The 16,509-nt window shown below is 39.4% G+C and overlaps 1 protein-coding gene across 1 annotated transcript in view; it reads right to left on the reverse strand.

Annotated features, from left to right (window-relative positions):
* The window catches only part of CCDC14 (coiled-coil domain containing 14), a 44,926-nt gene extending 29,429 nt beyond the window's left edge, over nt 1–15,497 (reverse strand). The window contains 6 exon segments of the mRNA XM_060010780.2: nt 7,527–7,652; nt 7,742–7,811; nt 8,055–8,127; nt 8,447–8,502; nt 15,323–15,433; nt 15,435–15,497. Coding sequence (XP_059866763.2) covers nt 7,527–7,652; nt 7,742–7,811; nt 8,055–8,127; nt 8,447–8,502; nt 15,323–15,433; nt 15,435–15,497 — 499 coding nt within the window.
* Nucleotides 15,498–16,509: the final 1,012 nt, after the last annotated feature.

The raw sequence follows: 16,509 nt of genomic DNA on the forward strand, positions 1-16,509 counted from the left end.
TTAGACACCTAAAACAAGCTTTTCTCACTTTCCCAAAACATCACTCATGATGAACCATTCTTTCCAATTCAATTCTACCTACTCACCAAAGCTCATCTGAAGGCTTCTCTCTCCCACGAAGCCTTTTCCAGTCATTCTAGTCTAGTGACTGCTCTCCACCATCCCAGAGCACATATTGTCTATACAAATCATATATCACTTGCATATTGTACTATATTGCTTATCTTTCATTCTCTTGTCTACCTGACTAAACTATAAGATTCTTTAGGCAGGACTGTATTTATACTTCATTACTTTCTCCCACAGTGTCTTGTATTAATCTATGTACAAAGCAGTACAAAGTAGAAACCTGGTATTAATAAACTAATACATGAAAAACAAGAGTTTTCTACATAGCACTACTCTATAGATCACTATCAAAATCTATTTCTTTGTCTAATAAGATCCCCTTGCCAAATGTTTTTTTAAAGACTATTAATAGAAATGAGAGTGTTCTTGGTAGATCATAGGTTATCAGAGTACAAAGTAAGTTCAGAAAAATATACAGCTTTTGGCAAAAGCTTACCAAAGCTAAATATATATTCTATGACATAGCAATTACACTTCTGGGTATATACCTAACAGAAATGAGTATTTATGTCTACTAAAACAGTGGTCCCCATCCTTTTTGGCACCAGGGACCGGTTTCGTGGAAGACAATTTTTCCACAGACCGGGGTGGGTGGGGGAATGGTTCAGGCTGTAATGCGAGCCATGGGGAGTGATGGGGAGCCAGAGGGAGCGGTGGGGGGCGGTGGGGGGCGGTGGGGAGCCATGGGGAGCGGCAGAGGAAGCTTTGCTGGCTCACCTGTGGCTCACCTCCTGCTGTGCATCCCGGTTCCTAAGAGGCCGTGGGGGGAGGAACTGGGGACCCCTGTACAAAAAGATGTGTATGAGAATGCTCACAACAGCTTTATTTGCAGTAGCCAAAAACTGAAAACACCCAAATAGCCATGAATAGTAGAAATGGATGAATTGTGGTATAGTCATCTGAAACTATACAGCAATGGAAAAGAACAAATTACTGATATACTCAAACTACCTATATGAAATTAACAGATATGATGTTGTGTGAGAGTCAGACACAAGACTACATAGTGTACAACTGCATTTACATGAAGTTCAAAACTAATAGAACTATCCAATGGAGACAGAAGTCAGAAAAGTGGTTACTCAAGGATGAGGAGATAGGTGGTGGTGAGAATACTGAGGGGTAGGAGCCTGGTAGGGTACTGAAAATGTTCTATATTTTCATCTGGGTGATATGGGTGTACCCCATATGCAAAAATTTATTGAGATTTATGCACTTGCTTTATGAAAGTTACTCCTTAATTATTTAAAAAGTGAAAACAGTTAAATTTTTTAAAATGGTATGGAATTCCCCAAATACATATACAATTTATTGAAAATAAAAACATTGCTAAAAGCATAAAACTTACAAGTAAAAGCAAAAAGTTAAAGGCAGATGAAATATTATAACCAATAAAGATAGAAAAATACTACTAAATTAATATTTGACTATGAAAATGGTTGGAGATATTGGATGCTTCCATTTTGACTTGGGCTATACTCTTCCTTTTGAGATAATCTATTGCTGTGAACATACTTCCTTGGCCTGAATATGAGCTCTAACAGTTACTAGCTGAATAACTTCTGGCAAATTATTCAACCTCTCTTGGCCTCCTCTTCCTCATCAGAAAAATGATGATAAGAGCATTATCTGTTTCATAAGATTGTTGTGAAAAGTAAACAGCACATGTAAAGTATCAATGTCTAGCACATAGTGAGAACACAATAAATGTTATATCTATTACCAAATGGCTACAAAGTCTTAATACGGACAAATAAATATTTCATATTCACAAATCTTCCCAACTGCTGTCAATAAAATATCTCTAACCATGTGCCCTCTGAGGTGACATGCAGTAACAATTATTCTTCACTCCCTGAATATATGAGCTACAACAAATTGGTTAATAAACATTTCTGTAAAAAAAAATTATTTCTTAGTGGAAATACAATTTTATAATAAACAAAATGGAAAAGCATCCTCCTAAAATAGTTTAACTTTGAAATCTAAAATGATGAAGGGTGAGATCACAGGCAGCCCACGGCCATCCAGCACATTACTCTTCCTTTCCTCCTGATTCCTAGGTCTCTCTTCTGCTCCTGGGTTTCTTTTGGTCCCATAAGATAAGAATTGTCTGGTTTGAGGAATTCTCAGATTTTACACTCATAGTTCCCAAGCACTGGCACTCATTCACTTTTCAAGGGATGGTTTTCACAATCTCTGATAAAGAGGAGCTACAATATTATGCCTTTGCCAGCAGATGGCATCATCCAACATAAATTAATAAACCTCAAACACTTCTTAAAATTCAAAGCTTTAGAATTAACATGACTTACTTTGCTCCTTTATTAACTCACTCTATGTGAAACTCTACTGAGAATGTTGTATATCTGTATTTAAGAGACAAAATCTTAAAGCAAATTATCTAAGACAAGTTAAAAACCATAAATGGATACACAATTTTAAAATTAAAAAAAAAAAACACCACCAACAACAAAATAAGCCTGTTACTACACAAATACAAACGAAGTATATTTTCTTGCTCTTGTTCACTATAAAAAAGCACCCTACATAAACATTTTACCAAACAGCTTAGGACAGCAATGCCTAACTGGTGTCAGGTGATAACTATTTATTCAGTCCACAAAACTTTTTCTGTCCTTGAATTTTAGCTGCTGTACAGCACTGTTGCTTGGATGTACAAGCATTGTCTGACAGGTAAGATAATTCCTGCCACCCAAATACAGAACAGACATCTACTGCGGATAAGAGCTGCTGGATACCTATTATAATGTGAAATACGTGAAAGAACACCTGGCCTTGATACGGGCAATCGAAGCTCAAAATATTCTGCCTGTAGCAGTTTATTTCCCCAAGGTGAGGGCAGAAATATATACATGATACTGAAAGTAGGTCACATGCCCACAGCATTCAACACAGCTATCAAGATGTAAAAAGTTGCTTATTAAAAAAATGTCTTTTTTCTTTGAGTGTCAGGAGCACTCTCAAGCAAGCTCTCAACGCATTTCTGGAACTGCCTTTCTGCCTCCTTCCTCCCAGTATGCAACGGGGTGGGTGAGCGTGACTCCACAGACGCTCAGTGATCAGGCAGGTACCAGACAGAAAGTAAGTACGGAGCCCAAGCCCCAGAAGACAGTTAACACCAAATAGTAAGATAATGTATGCTAAAGTTAAAATGATACATAGATACCAGTTAACATGCTGTAATAGATTCCTGAAGTTCTAGTTATGATTATCTCACTTATGCAGAGATGGAAAAGAAAGCAAGTGCTGAGTTTGGTTTTTGTGTATTTTGAGCACTGTGCCAACAGAGCAAAAACCTTGTACTGGTTAACAGCTGCTAACCACAAAAAAGAAAAAAAAGATGATCCTTTCTAGACAGTGCTACAGTTTGGTAAACTAAAAAAGAGTAATTTAAGCAAAGGGAAAGAGGCTTCTGCTTCTGAAGAGTCAACCTTAGGAGTAAGTCAATGAGAACCACTTCTAATACTGCAACCCTAAGGGAGACTGTCCTATGGGATATAGGTCTTTCCGAGGATGAAAGTGTAGGGGAAATGACAATAAGATTATATCCTGATCACGGGCCAGAACTGCTGATCTGACTCTAATCCAAAGAAGAATTTAATGCCAGGGGCCCAGAATGCTAGATCTCTCTCATTTGCTTCCCCAAACCCGTCTTCTACCCGTCTCCACCCTGCTCTGCTCTCTCTGGGATGCTAATCTGTATGGATTACATTGTTAAGAGACATTCCTTCATGGGTCTCTTCTGCTCCTACATGTTTTGCTGGGTCTACCAAAAAAGTAAGGCCTTGACCTAAGCTCTTTACCTGGGCCATTTCTCAGGGTTGTGTTTGTACTGAGCAACTTTGAGGGATAAGGTAATGTTTCCCCCTGAGACAAGTACAGGCTTGCTTACTAATTACTACAAAACCAGTGGATTCCCCAAGCTCAGCGGTCGTCAGCTGAAGCTTAAACCTACAGCATGTGCAGTATCCACCTGGGTCCATCCCATCATCCCAGTGGGAAATGGCAGCAAGGGAGAACCAAGACAAATATGCTGCTGTGCATGAGTAATAAAGTCCTTTGTCTCTGACCCAGAGTCTCGTGTCTCCTGTCAACATGCATGACACAGTAAGGCTAAATTATTAGTTGTAAGAATGAAAATCAAATCCCAGACCAGATATACAACAGGGTTCCAGTTGGGTCCAATCCAATGGGAGTCTCAGCATTATCATGGAAAGGAAGAAGCATGAATTCAAAGTATTTATTCCCAACTCCCTCTCTATGAGGCCACCTTGGGCTGGCTTTGTCACTGCTCTTCTCAAGGCAGCCTACTCTACACAACAGTATCTCTTGAGTCCCAGTACCCTCTTCCTCACCTCATTCCTTAAGGCCTAAGGATAATAAAAGCTCTGTTCCTGCTGCTAGCACTGGGCTAGCACAATCCCTTGTGGTTTCCATATACTCTAGTCACATCTTTGTAATGAGTTTCTTTGTAAATAAACCATCTTAGAATTATCTTAATTTGAGTGTAGCCATCTATTTTCTGTTGGAACTCTGATAACAAACAGCTAAGCTGGGATCCAACAAGTTGCTACCACGGCACCATTGCCAGCCATGTACATTCTAAATGAGAGTTCCCTGAGAAAGGGAGCCCTGGACAAAAAATAACCTGCCTTGAGAAAAAAAAGTAAGAGACTGGAGGAATAGGTAGATGGCGCTACCACTCCTTTCTTTGTCCACTGGGCCCCCAAAATGGGCTTCTACTTTAAGAATTAGACCAGGGGTTAGCACACTTTTTCTTAAAAGGCTAGAGAATAAACATATTATGTTTAGCAGGGCCGATTGTCTCTGTCACAACTACTCAACTCTGCCACTGCAGCACAAAAGTAGCCATGGAAAATATATAAATGAGGGACTTCCCTGGTGGTCCATGGTAAAGAATCCGCCTTCCAATGCAGGCGACACGGGTTCGATCCCTGGTCGGGGAACTAAGATCCCACATGCCGCCGGGCAACTGAACCTGTGCACCACAACTGCTGAGCTTGAGCACCTCAAGGAGAGAGCCCACGTGCTGCAAACTACAGAGCCCACGCACCCTGGAGCCCACGTGCCACAAGTAGAGAGAGAAAACCTGCACACCACAACCAGAGAGAAGCCTGTGCACCACAATGAAGAACCCGTGGGTCACAACAAAAGATCCCACGTGTCTCAATGAAGATCCAGTGTGCTGCAAATAAGACGCAATGCAGCCAAAAAAATATAATAATAATACTTAAAAAAAAAGAAGAAAATACATAAATGAATTAGTATGGCTGTGCTCTGATAAAACTTTATTTACAAAATAAATGACTAAACATTATTTATAAAGCAAAATTGGCTGTAGTATGCTGACCCTGGTTTAGACCAATGTTGTCCAATAGAAATATAATGTAAACCATATATGCAACTTTAAATTTTCCAGTAGCAATATTAAAAAAATTAAAAATGGGTAAAATTAATTTTCATGTTTTATTCAAATCAATATAGCCAAAATATTAACATTTCAATATGTAATTAACATTAAGTTATTTTTTGCATTAAATATTCTAAGCATACTGTGTATTTTACTATTAAGCACATCTCAATCTGGATGGTAAATTTTCATCAGAAATCCTTGATCTGTATTAGATTTAATAAAATTTACAGTTGAGGGTTTCCCTGGTGGCACAGTGGTTGAGAGTCCGCCTGCCGATGCAGGGGACACGGGTTCCTGCCCCGGTCCGGGAAGATCCCACATGCCGCGGAGCGGCTGGGCCCGTGAGCCATGGCCGCTGAGCCTGCGCGTCCAGAGCCTGTGCTCCGCAATGGGAGAGGCCACAACAGTGAGAGGCCCGTGTACCGAAAAAAAAAAAAAATTTACAGTTGAAAAAAGTAGATTCATGTACCTGTTATTCCAAACATACTCAAAAGTTTTCTAATAACTGGATCAAGTACCAGTTTTCAAATTAAAATTAAATTTAAGTAAAATTAAATAACATTTACAATTCAGCTCCTTGGTTGTACTAGCCATACTTGGAATGTTCAATGGCCACATTTGGCTACAGACTGCCATCTTGAGCAGAGCAGGTCAAGACAATACGAGGCTAAATGTGACTGGCCTCCAAGATAGGTTAGTAAGTTGTTTCCTCTGCCTTAGTTCTCTGACTCAGGACCACCTGCAACATCAACCTCTAGTCCTATGAATGTTCTGCCCTCGTTTTCTCAGCCTCTTTGCCTGGATCCTGATCTCTTAATACCCAGGGCTATTGCTGTAGATAATTTTCTAGACTTCACTCCTTGCCTAAGCTGAATCTAAGTGTGCACTGCTGTGTTAACATTTTTGGCCCACCTGAACTGTGGAACTAGCTGGTTCCATTCTTGACCATCTGAATTCCCACTGTGGACTTTTATTTTTTCTTTTTAAATAAATTTATTTATTTAATTTTGGCTGTGTTGGGTCTTCGTTGCTGCATGTGGGCTTTCTCTAGTTGCAATGAGTGAGGGCTACCCTTAGTTGCGGTGCAAGGGCTTCTCGTTGTGGTGGCTTCTCTTGTTTCGGAGCATGGGCTCTAGGCGCACGGGCTTCAGTAGTTGTGGCTCGCAGGCTCTAGAGCACAGGCTCAGTAGTTGTGGCACACAGGCTTAGTTGCTCCATGGCATGTGGGATCTTCCTGGATCAGGGATTGAACCCTTAACCACTGCGCCACCATGGAAGCCCCATTATGGACTTTTTCATTTCCATTTTGGGCTATCTTGTTCTACAGGCCTCTACGGAACAACATAATCAAAACTTGATTATTCTAAACTGCTTGCTGAATTATTACACTTAATTAAGTCAGCAAGATTAACTGTGAGGGTATAAAACATCCTTGGCCACAGTCACCATCAATCAGTGGCAGGCCTTCTTTCCTTACATATCTTATCCAACTTGGAATTTTACCTTCCTATTACCATGTCTTCTAACTGTGCAGCTCAAAAATTGAGCTATTGAACCTACTTAAAAAATATATATATATATATATACATAAAGTATTTTTAAAACAATAAATATACACATGAAACCCAACCAATTTGTGAATATCTATGAAAACAAGGGGCAGGGAGAACAAAGATAACTCTATACACCTCCCAAATGTCAAAATGAGTTTGAACCTTTCCTCCTACAAACCTAGCCACTTTTTTTTCTACTTTTCTTCTTGGAAAAGTAACTACTCAGTGATTAGAAGCTGAACAGAGGGGAAAAAAAGCACAAGCACACACACACACCTGAATAACCAATGTTATTAAAATGAATCCAACTGCATAATCCCAATAATTTATCAAAACCCCCAGAATTAAGTATTATATTTAAATAAATAAGAGAAAAAAATACTTACAAATTTCCTTCCAGACTACAGAAGGTACAGTATGTTTTTCATGTCCTTTCTTTTTAGATCCATATTGTTTGCTTTCTACAGGTCTGGGGTTATATCTATTTTCTGAATATGCTATTTCTGAACCTACTATTAATCAAAACAAAAATTCATTAGCATTAAAAGAACTACTTAATTGAGAAAAGGTGATCAGCAAAGAAGCATTTAAAAAATAAAACCTGAATCTTCATTTCTCAAAATGTCCCGCAGCAAAGCAGCACAACCATCAAGCCCTTGTACAGTTTCAGTCTGCAAAGAGAAAGTCATTTAGAAATTTGTATACAAAATTTTAATGCAGGAAAAAAAAATTCTGTAATTTAAAAATTTCCCTATTTAGAAGCAATTTATTATCGGTAGAAGACTTGTTTTAAAGTAAAAAGTCTTCATTAGAGCAATTAATACTTTACTTTTGAATTTTTATTCCCACTTCTTAGCTTTTACCTGAAAACTAATTAAAATAGCATATATTGTATCTATTCAGTTTAATCTTACCTGACTTTCTGAATCAGAATGAGTGGGGTAGCCAGAATCTGCATTAAGACGAGATATCTTTCTCAAATGGGTCCTAGAAAACAAGTTTGTTAATATCTTTACATATGACACAAAAAGTTGTTTTCCCAAAATATATTATAAATAGACATTCTCTTTCCAGTGAAGGTTGGATAAGAAAGTTTGTCCATGTAAAAGATGGATTTATGCAGGACTTTATGAAGATTGTAAAGACTAAAATGATCAACATGGGTAAGATATGAAAAGTCCCTCCGCAGACTTTTGTGAAGGTAGAGCCCCATTTAGTTCTCTAGGGTAGGAAAAATTTAGTCTAGCCCAAACACTTGAAAATCTCTTGAGATTTCCTGAAGTTGTAAACTTCTTTACGTACTTACCCTTTCTTTCCATTTGTTAATTTAGCAGGTCCAGTGTGCTTTCCTGAAGATAATACCTATGACATAATGCATTATATTGTAGTATATATACAAATATTTTTTCTATTACATTCTCAGTATGCTGTTTGGACAAAACCTGAAATGTTATTCATTGTTTCCGTTCCCTTTTTTACTGTGGTAAAACATACACAAAATAAAATGTACCATTTTAGCCATTTTAAAGTATACAGTTCTGTGGCATTAAATACATTCACATTGCTGAGCAACCAACACCACCATCCATCTCCAGAACTTTTTCATCTTCCCAAACTGAAATTCTGTACCTATTAATCATTAACGTCTCATCCCCTCCTCCCCTAAGCTCCTGGTAACCACCCTTCTACTTTCTGTTGCTATTAATTGGCTATTCTGGGAAGTTCATATAAATGTAATCATACACTATTTGTACTTTTGTGACTGGCTTATTTTGCTTAGCACAATATCTTCATATTGTAACATGTACAAAATTTCCTTCCTTATTAAGGCTGAATAATACTCTTTTTTTTTTTTTTTTTTTTTTTTGCGGTACGCGGGGCTCTCACTGTTGTGGCCTCTCCCGTTGCGGAGCACAGGCTCCGGACGCGCAGGCTCAGCAGCCATGGCTCACGGGCCCAGCTGCTCCGCGGCATATGGGATCTTCCCAGACCCGAGCACGAACCCGTGTCCCCTGCATCGGCAGGCAGACTCTCAACCACTGTGCCACCAGGGAAGCCCCAATACTCCATTTTATATATGTACCATGCTATTTTTAATAAAACCCACAATTACAACTGAACTCTTATAATTTGTTCTATATAGATGTCAAGCAAACAACACATACATTTGTGTCTTAAGTCTATTTAAGCTGAAAATGAAGTTGAGATATTATTTTAATCAGAAGTATCTACCATAGTAAGTTTGGACAATACTCAACCGCTGAACATGTTTTACATTCCCCAGTTCTTCAAAACATACAAGTTAATTCAAGATACAGGGCAGAGTCCATAACTCTGATTTTATTTATCCACGTTCTTTAGAATGCCTGACAAGATTAGCACATGAAAACTCTACCATTCCTCTTTATCTATATCTCATTCTCTCAATCTTTCTTTTTAAAAACATATGTTGTTTTTTTAATTTTTGATTTAAAAAATACCTTAGGTGGGGTACCTTTTGTGTAGAATAAAGAAAAAAATTTGCTTCTACATGCATCCAATACCTTGAGAGTTACAAAACAAATAGTTAATTGTAGTTGCCTCTGGGGAGGGAAACAATCTGGGAGACAGAGCAAGAAGGGAGACTTTCCATGGTATACCTTTTTATATCTTAAAAACTTTATATCATATAATCTCTATTCAAAATACAACTTTTAAAAGACACAATTAAATTCCCTACTCACTCCCTCATTCTAGCCTTCAGGTGTAGTCACTGTTGGCAGTTACACTTAGGATTTTTCTTGACATGTTTACATATTTCATTCCAAGACAGCTTTGAGCACTAACTATTAAACTTTCTGGAGTTATACAATATTCTATTATTTGCTTGAATATGTACACTCTCCTTCTAAGAATGCTACTGAGAATACATTTTTTTTAATTGGGTTGATAAAAAGTTTTACTTCTCCTTAAGATAACTTCGAATATGATGGAGTCATAAAGCCAGCAGTGAGAACCAACATTGGCGGAAGTAAGATCCCATGTAACATAGCTCCGCTGGCCCCTGCATGACCCCCTCAGGGTCTTTCCTTTCACAATATCTATGTCGGTGTCCTGGCCAGGACCACAATAAAAAGCCAAACCATTGTGCTGCTAGGTCTAAAAACAACTACCACAATAATTATCTTTCAAAATTAAAATTAGTATACTATCTGAGATAAATAATGGCATAATTGTAAGATTATATACAGCATTTCTCCAAAAAACACACACATTAGGTTATATTACAGAAAACCAGGTAGAGAAAATTAACCAAAATAAAGCACCCTGTAACAGTATCACACTGGCACATTTCCTTCAAATTTATTTTGTATTCTTTATTTTGAAATAATAGTACAAATAATTGTATACATGTCACCAAGATTCCCCAACTGCTGACATTTTACTACATCTGCCATGTTCTCTCTCAAAAAAAAAGTATATAATTACGTTTTGTCTGAACCATTTCAGATTAAGTTACAGACATGATACCACTTTATATTTAAATATTTACTCCTGGGACTTCCCTGGTGGAGCAGTGGTTGGGTAGTCGCCTGCCAATGCAGGGGACACGGGTTCGATCCCTGGTCCGGGAGGATTCCACATGCCGGGGAGCAACTAAGCCCTTGTGCCACAACTACTGAAGCCCACGTGCCTAGAGACCATGCTCCACAACAAGAGAAGCCAGCACAATGAGAAGCCCGCGTGCTGCAATGAAGAGTAGCCCCTGCTCGCTGCAACTAGAGAAAGCTCGTGCGCAGCAACGAAGACCCAACGCAGCCAAACATAAATAAAATAAATTTATACAAAAATATTTATGCCTAAATATTTCCTAAGGACAAGGTCACTCTCTCATATAACCAAAGTATAATTATCAAAATCAGGGAATTAACACTGAAACCATACTATAATCTAATCTACAGATCTTATTCACATTTTGCCAATTATCCCAACACTGTACTTTATAGAAAAAAAATTCTGGCCCCCATCCAATCGAGGATCATATGTTGCCTTTTAAGTTGTCCTATCTCTTTAGCCTCCTTTAATCTGGAACAGATCCTCGGGTTGTCATTCATTGTCTTTTACAGCCTTGACATATTTAAAGAGTATGAGCAGTTACTTTGGTAGAATGTCCCTCTGGACATTTAGACTTGTCTGCTTTCCCATGATTAGTTTCAGGTTGTGCTTTTTTGGCAGGAATACCACAAAAGGGATGTTGTATCCTTCTCAATACAATATGAGCAGGCATATGATGTCAGTTTGCCCCATTACTGGCGATGTTAAGTTTGATTAAAGATGGTGCCTATCAGAGTTTTCACTACAAGGTTACTATTTTTACCTTTGTAAATATTAAGCATTTTGTGGAGAGATACTTTGAAATTACACAGACATCCTATTAATCAAACTTTCGTCCAGTAGCATCCGTTGAGGATTCTTGCCTTAATCATTTGTCAAATGGTGATTTTTCTAACTTACATCATTCCTTCTACATTTATTAGTTGGCATTCAACCTTAGTGAAGTACTTCTTCATTTGTTAGTACGGACTTACTGATTCCTGTTTTACTTAACGGGTTATGATGCATTATTATCATTATTTATACTAACGCTCAAATTGTCCCAGATTCTGTCAGTAGGAGTGTTTTTAAACCGGCTCCTGTATCTTTTTAACATGTCCCCATTATTTTTTGAGCTAATGCTTACAATAACCTGATCCAGTTTTTTTTTCATTGTGGTAACATGAAATCTACTCTCTTACCAAACTTTTAAGTGCACAACATAGTATTGTTAACTATAGTATGATGATTATAGCAGAACTTACTCATCGTGCATAATTAACAGTTTATACTCATTGAATAGCAACTCTCCATTTCCTCCTCCCTCCAGCCCCTGGCAACTACCATTCTACCCTCTGCTTCTATGAGTTTCACTATTTTTAGATACCTTATATAAGTGGAATGATGCAATATTTGCCCTGTGACTGGCTTATTTCACTTAGCATAGTAGCCTCAAGGCTCATTCATGTTGCATATAGCAGGATTTCCTTCCTTTTTTTAAGGCTGAATAACATGCCATTGAGTATCCACTAATCCATCAATGGACATTTAGGTTGTTACCACATCTTGGCTATTGTGAATAATGTTACATGAACACAGGAGTGCGAATATCTCAAGATTCTGTTTTTAATTTTTCTGGATAAATATCCAAAGGGGGACTACTGTATCACATGATAGTTCTATTTTTAATTTTTGAGGAAACTTCACATTGTTTTTCATAGCGGCTGCACCCTTTTACGTTCCCATCAACAAGTGTACAAAGATTCAAATTTCTCCACATCCTCACCAACACTTGTTATTTTCTGGATTGTTTTTTGCTGTTGTTGTTTTGTGCTTTTTTTAATAATAGTTATCCTAACAGGTGTGAGGTGATATCTCATTGCGGTTTTGATTTGCATTTCCTTGATTAGTGATGTTGACCATCTTTTCATATACCTGTTGGCCATTTATTTGTACGTCTTCTTTGGAGAAATGCCTATTCAAGTCTTTTGCCCATTTTTCAATCAGGTTGTTTGGTTTTTTGCTGTTGAGTTGTAGCAGTTCCTTATATATTTTGTTTATGAACCCTTTATCAGATATATGGTTTACAAATTCTTCTCCCATTCCATAAGTTGCCTTTTCACTCTGTTGTTTCCATTTTATTTTTATATATCTAGGTCTCAGCCCTAGAGTTGACCATTTTTCCCAAAAGTCATGGTTCCTTTTAGTGGACAACAGTATTTAAAAACCAAAATCTAGGCAATAGCTGTGCTATTTGCTACTGGAGCTTCATATGGATTATTTATTTAGTCATCATGACTAGATAGTTGCAATTTTGAGTCTTGTGTTTTTACTTTTAAGTCTTTTTCCATATTAACATAGTCTTCAAATTTTTTAATGGTTGTGTAGTATTTCCTTGAGTGGAAGTAATATAATATGCCCTTGGTTTGTTTCATATTTTTCACAGTCAAAACACAAACCTGAAATGTTTTCACATACTGAAAATAGCCTTTCACATTCAAGATTAAAAGCTTAATTATTTGATAACAGGTTATTAGTTGTTTAAAGGACCTAGATACAAACTGCAAAACCACTTTCCAAAACAAGTGCCCCAAATGGCAATGCATGACAGAATCAGTTTGCTTTATCTCACATTTACTCCCGCTAAGTATTATCATTAAACTTTCTACTTTGCTATTTGAGAAAATCATAAATATTTCTTAGGAGTCATATCTCCTACCAACAAGTGCAAGATAAAATTACATTAGTAGAATAATTTAGTGTACTAAAGCCTTTCATTTCCACTTAATCCACACCCTGTGAGTTGTTATTACTTCTGTGAGATGGGAACCTAAATTTCAGAAAGGTGGCTTGTTCAAAGTCATATATCTAAGAGATGTTTAAAAGAGTAATGTTTAAAAGAATGGACTCTGGCACCAGCTATGTGGGTCTCAATCCTGTCTCCACTGCTAACCAGCTGTGTAACTGCAAGGAAGTTATCTGAAGTCTCCATCCCTCAATTTCCTCATCAATAAAATGAGTAGTGTTATCTACCTCCTAAGATTGTTGTGAAGATTAAATGAGAAATTACATGTAATATCTGTAGTAGTGCTACCCAAATGTTAGCTGCTATTATTATCATTGAGATGGTAATAAACTGTTTCTAAGGGGGCTAAATTGTGTTGCACAATTTATGCCAAGTGTGAAACAGATGTTTTATCAGGTTCTCTCATTTAATCTCCCCAATTCTTTGAGGCAGAATTTTACACCTATGTTATAGATAAGGAAAAGGAGGCTCGGAGCAGTAAAAAGTACTTTGCTTACTATCACTATGACAGTAGTGGCAGAATTGGAATTTGAATCCGGAGGTGACTGTGACTACAAAAACCATGTTTTTCCCCCTTGCTGACTGCACGTATTCTGCATTCATTCAATATAAAAGAAAGATCTATAAGGGTGGGGCTGCTCTGGAAGTACTCATGAAGAAAATCTGGAGCCAGGTTTTGGAAAAAAATGTAAAATTCACGTTAATGGGGAAGACAGCATTAAAAGTGAGTTGATAAATGAAGGAAGACCAAACAAAGGGATGCATGTGTGGATATACTTAAGGAGGAGTAAGATCACTCTAAGTAGAGGGTCTGAGTGAGGACTGACTGATTCCTATTGGTTGACTGATTACCTGAAAATACAGAGATAAACTGTTTAGTAGCGGAGGAAGCCGAGCAATGTCTCTAGGCTGAAAAATGGCTTGATAAGGGTTAGCAAGGGCACAAAAGGGGCGCTGAGGGGCACCCAAACGATGGAAATGTGAGAGTGTTAGAGAAGACTTCTGTAAGTGGTCCTTGAGCTGAGGGACAAGAGACGGAAAGTGAAGATTTCAGGCAGAGAAGGGCATTCTAGTCAGAACAAAGAGGAAAGGCACAGAGGCCTGAGAGAACACGGGCGCCCAGGGCACTGGAGAACACACAGGTGAAGAGCTCTGGGTATTACTGGAATGGGGGTGGAGGCTGGTAAGGAATGCACGGGCCCGATCGAAAAATGGCTGTGTGGACAGGCCAAAGAACTGAGAATTTATCTTGGAAAAAAAACAGGAAGAAGTGTTCCAGAGCTGGATTTTAAGCAGAAAAGAGAATCGATGAGGGGCGTGCATTTGAGGAGGGGTAAGGCTAAATGCAGGGACACTAACTGGGAGAGTTGTGGTTTTTTTTTTAACTAGTAGTAAAATACCAGCAACTGTGACGGAAGATCCAGCTAGTAGCGGCACTTGTTGGAAAAGCCGAGAACCTGTAGTTGGTGCAACAACGTCCTGAGACTCCGAGAGGTCAAGTCACCCACCCAGCGGCGGAGGCTGGACACGAACCCGGGGCCCACACCAAAGCCAGCGCTCAGGTGGACCCCAACGATTACAACAGAATATACATCTAAGGGCAGAGCGGCTGTGTTAGGGTGTTACGATTAGGTCCCCACCCCACCCCCGCCTCGTCTCCTCTCCCAGCATTTATTTTTAGTGCGGCAGCACTGTCTCCGTTTTTACTTTTTGTCCCAGGGAGCTCTGCACGTCTCCCGGCCCGAGGACTCCCTCCGTCCCTCTCCACCCTCACAGTGGACTCCTCAGGTCCGCAGACCTCACCTGGCCCGGTCGAGATCCGGACCTGACCATCTCTCGCAGCTTCAGAAAAGCCCATGCGGAGGGAAGCAGAGCCGCACTGTAAAAGGAATTAACCGCCGCGGACTCCCGACCCCCTCTTGGCCCGCCCTCCAAGCTTCCGCTTCCGGGAAGGAGCCCGCCGAACGCCGCGCCTCATTGTCTCCGGCGCGCAGACAAACCTCTCCTACCCGCAGTCCGCAGCCCTGCGCTTGCGCAATAGGCCCCTGTCGGACCTCGGCTCGTCACACTCCGGCGGAGGGCGAGAGACGCACAGAACGCCGGCGAGCTCGGCTTGGCCAGGTGCGGGGCGGAGCGGGGCCTGGAGGGGGCGGGGCGGGGGGCGGGGCCGGGGGAAGGCCGCACCGGGAAGGGCCGGGCGAGCAGCTGGAGCGCTGGGCTGAGCGGGATTTCGGATCACCTGGGAGACCTGAGTTCTGCGTCCTGCGTCCCTGCAGCGAGGGTTTCCATGGAGGAGCGCTGCCCTGCATCATCTGGGAGAAGTGGCGAAGGGGACCCGCCGGGACCAGAGGAAGGGACTGCTGTAGAGGGCGAACAGGTTTCTGAAGGAATTCCTCTGGCTCTGGGTTTTGACTGTATTTTTAGTTGATGTTTAGTATACCATTTTGAATGTATTTGTTCTTGATAATCAATAAAAATCAATCCTCGGTCTCGTTATCTCTGCGTAATTCTGATGACAGTTGCAAATTTTTCACTTTGTGGCCCTCGATCTCAGAACGGCGCTCATTAGTTGCGATTTTGGTTTTACTTCCAAGCATAGTTGTTTACTCTTCCGTGGAAGTAATCACTGTTAATAAAGAATAACAATATTCTTACCATTGGCATGCTGCACGAATTTTAATGTGAATGGCTTTGTTCTTTTAAGGCATTTAGTTTTGGGTTAATGTTTTAAATCAAGTTGGGGAAAAATTAATAACCCAATTGATTTCATTTTTTTAAAGGGAAAAAATCTACGTTTTGAAAGTCTTAATTAGAATTAAAATAACCCAGAAACTGAAATCTGTCCATCAATATATTGCACACTCATACTGAGTGATTTGGGGAAACTAGGTATTTAATAAATTTAGCTTTGAATTAGATTAAATTGTGAAAACCTCTCCCTTCTTCATCCCTCTTCTATAAGTGTTTCACATATTCACCTGAGGTTTCAG

The sequence above is a fragment of the Delphinus delphis genome, chromosome 4 (genome assembly GCF_949987515.2).
Source record: "Delphinus delphis chromosome 4, mDelDel1.2, whole genome shotgun sequence".
NCBI lineage: Eukaryota > Metazoa > Chordata > Mammalia > Artiodactyla > Delphinidae > Delphinus > Delphinus delphis.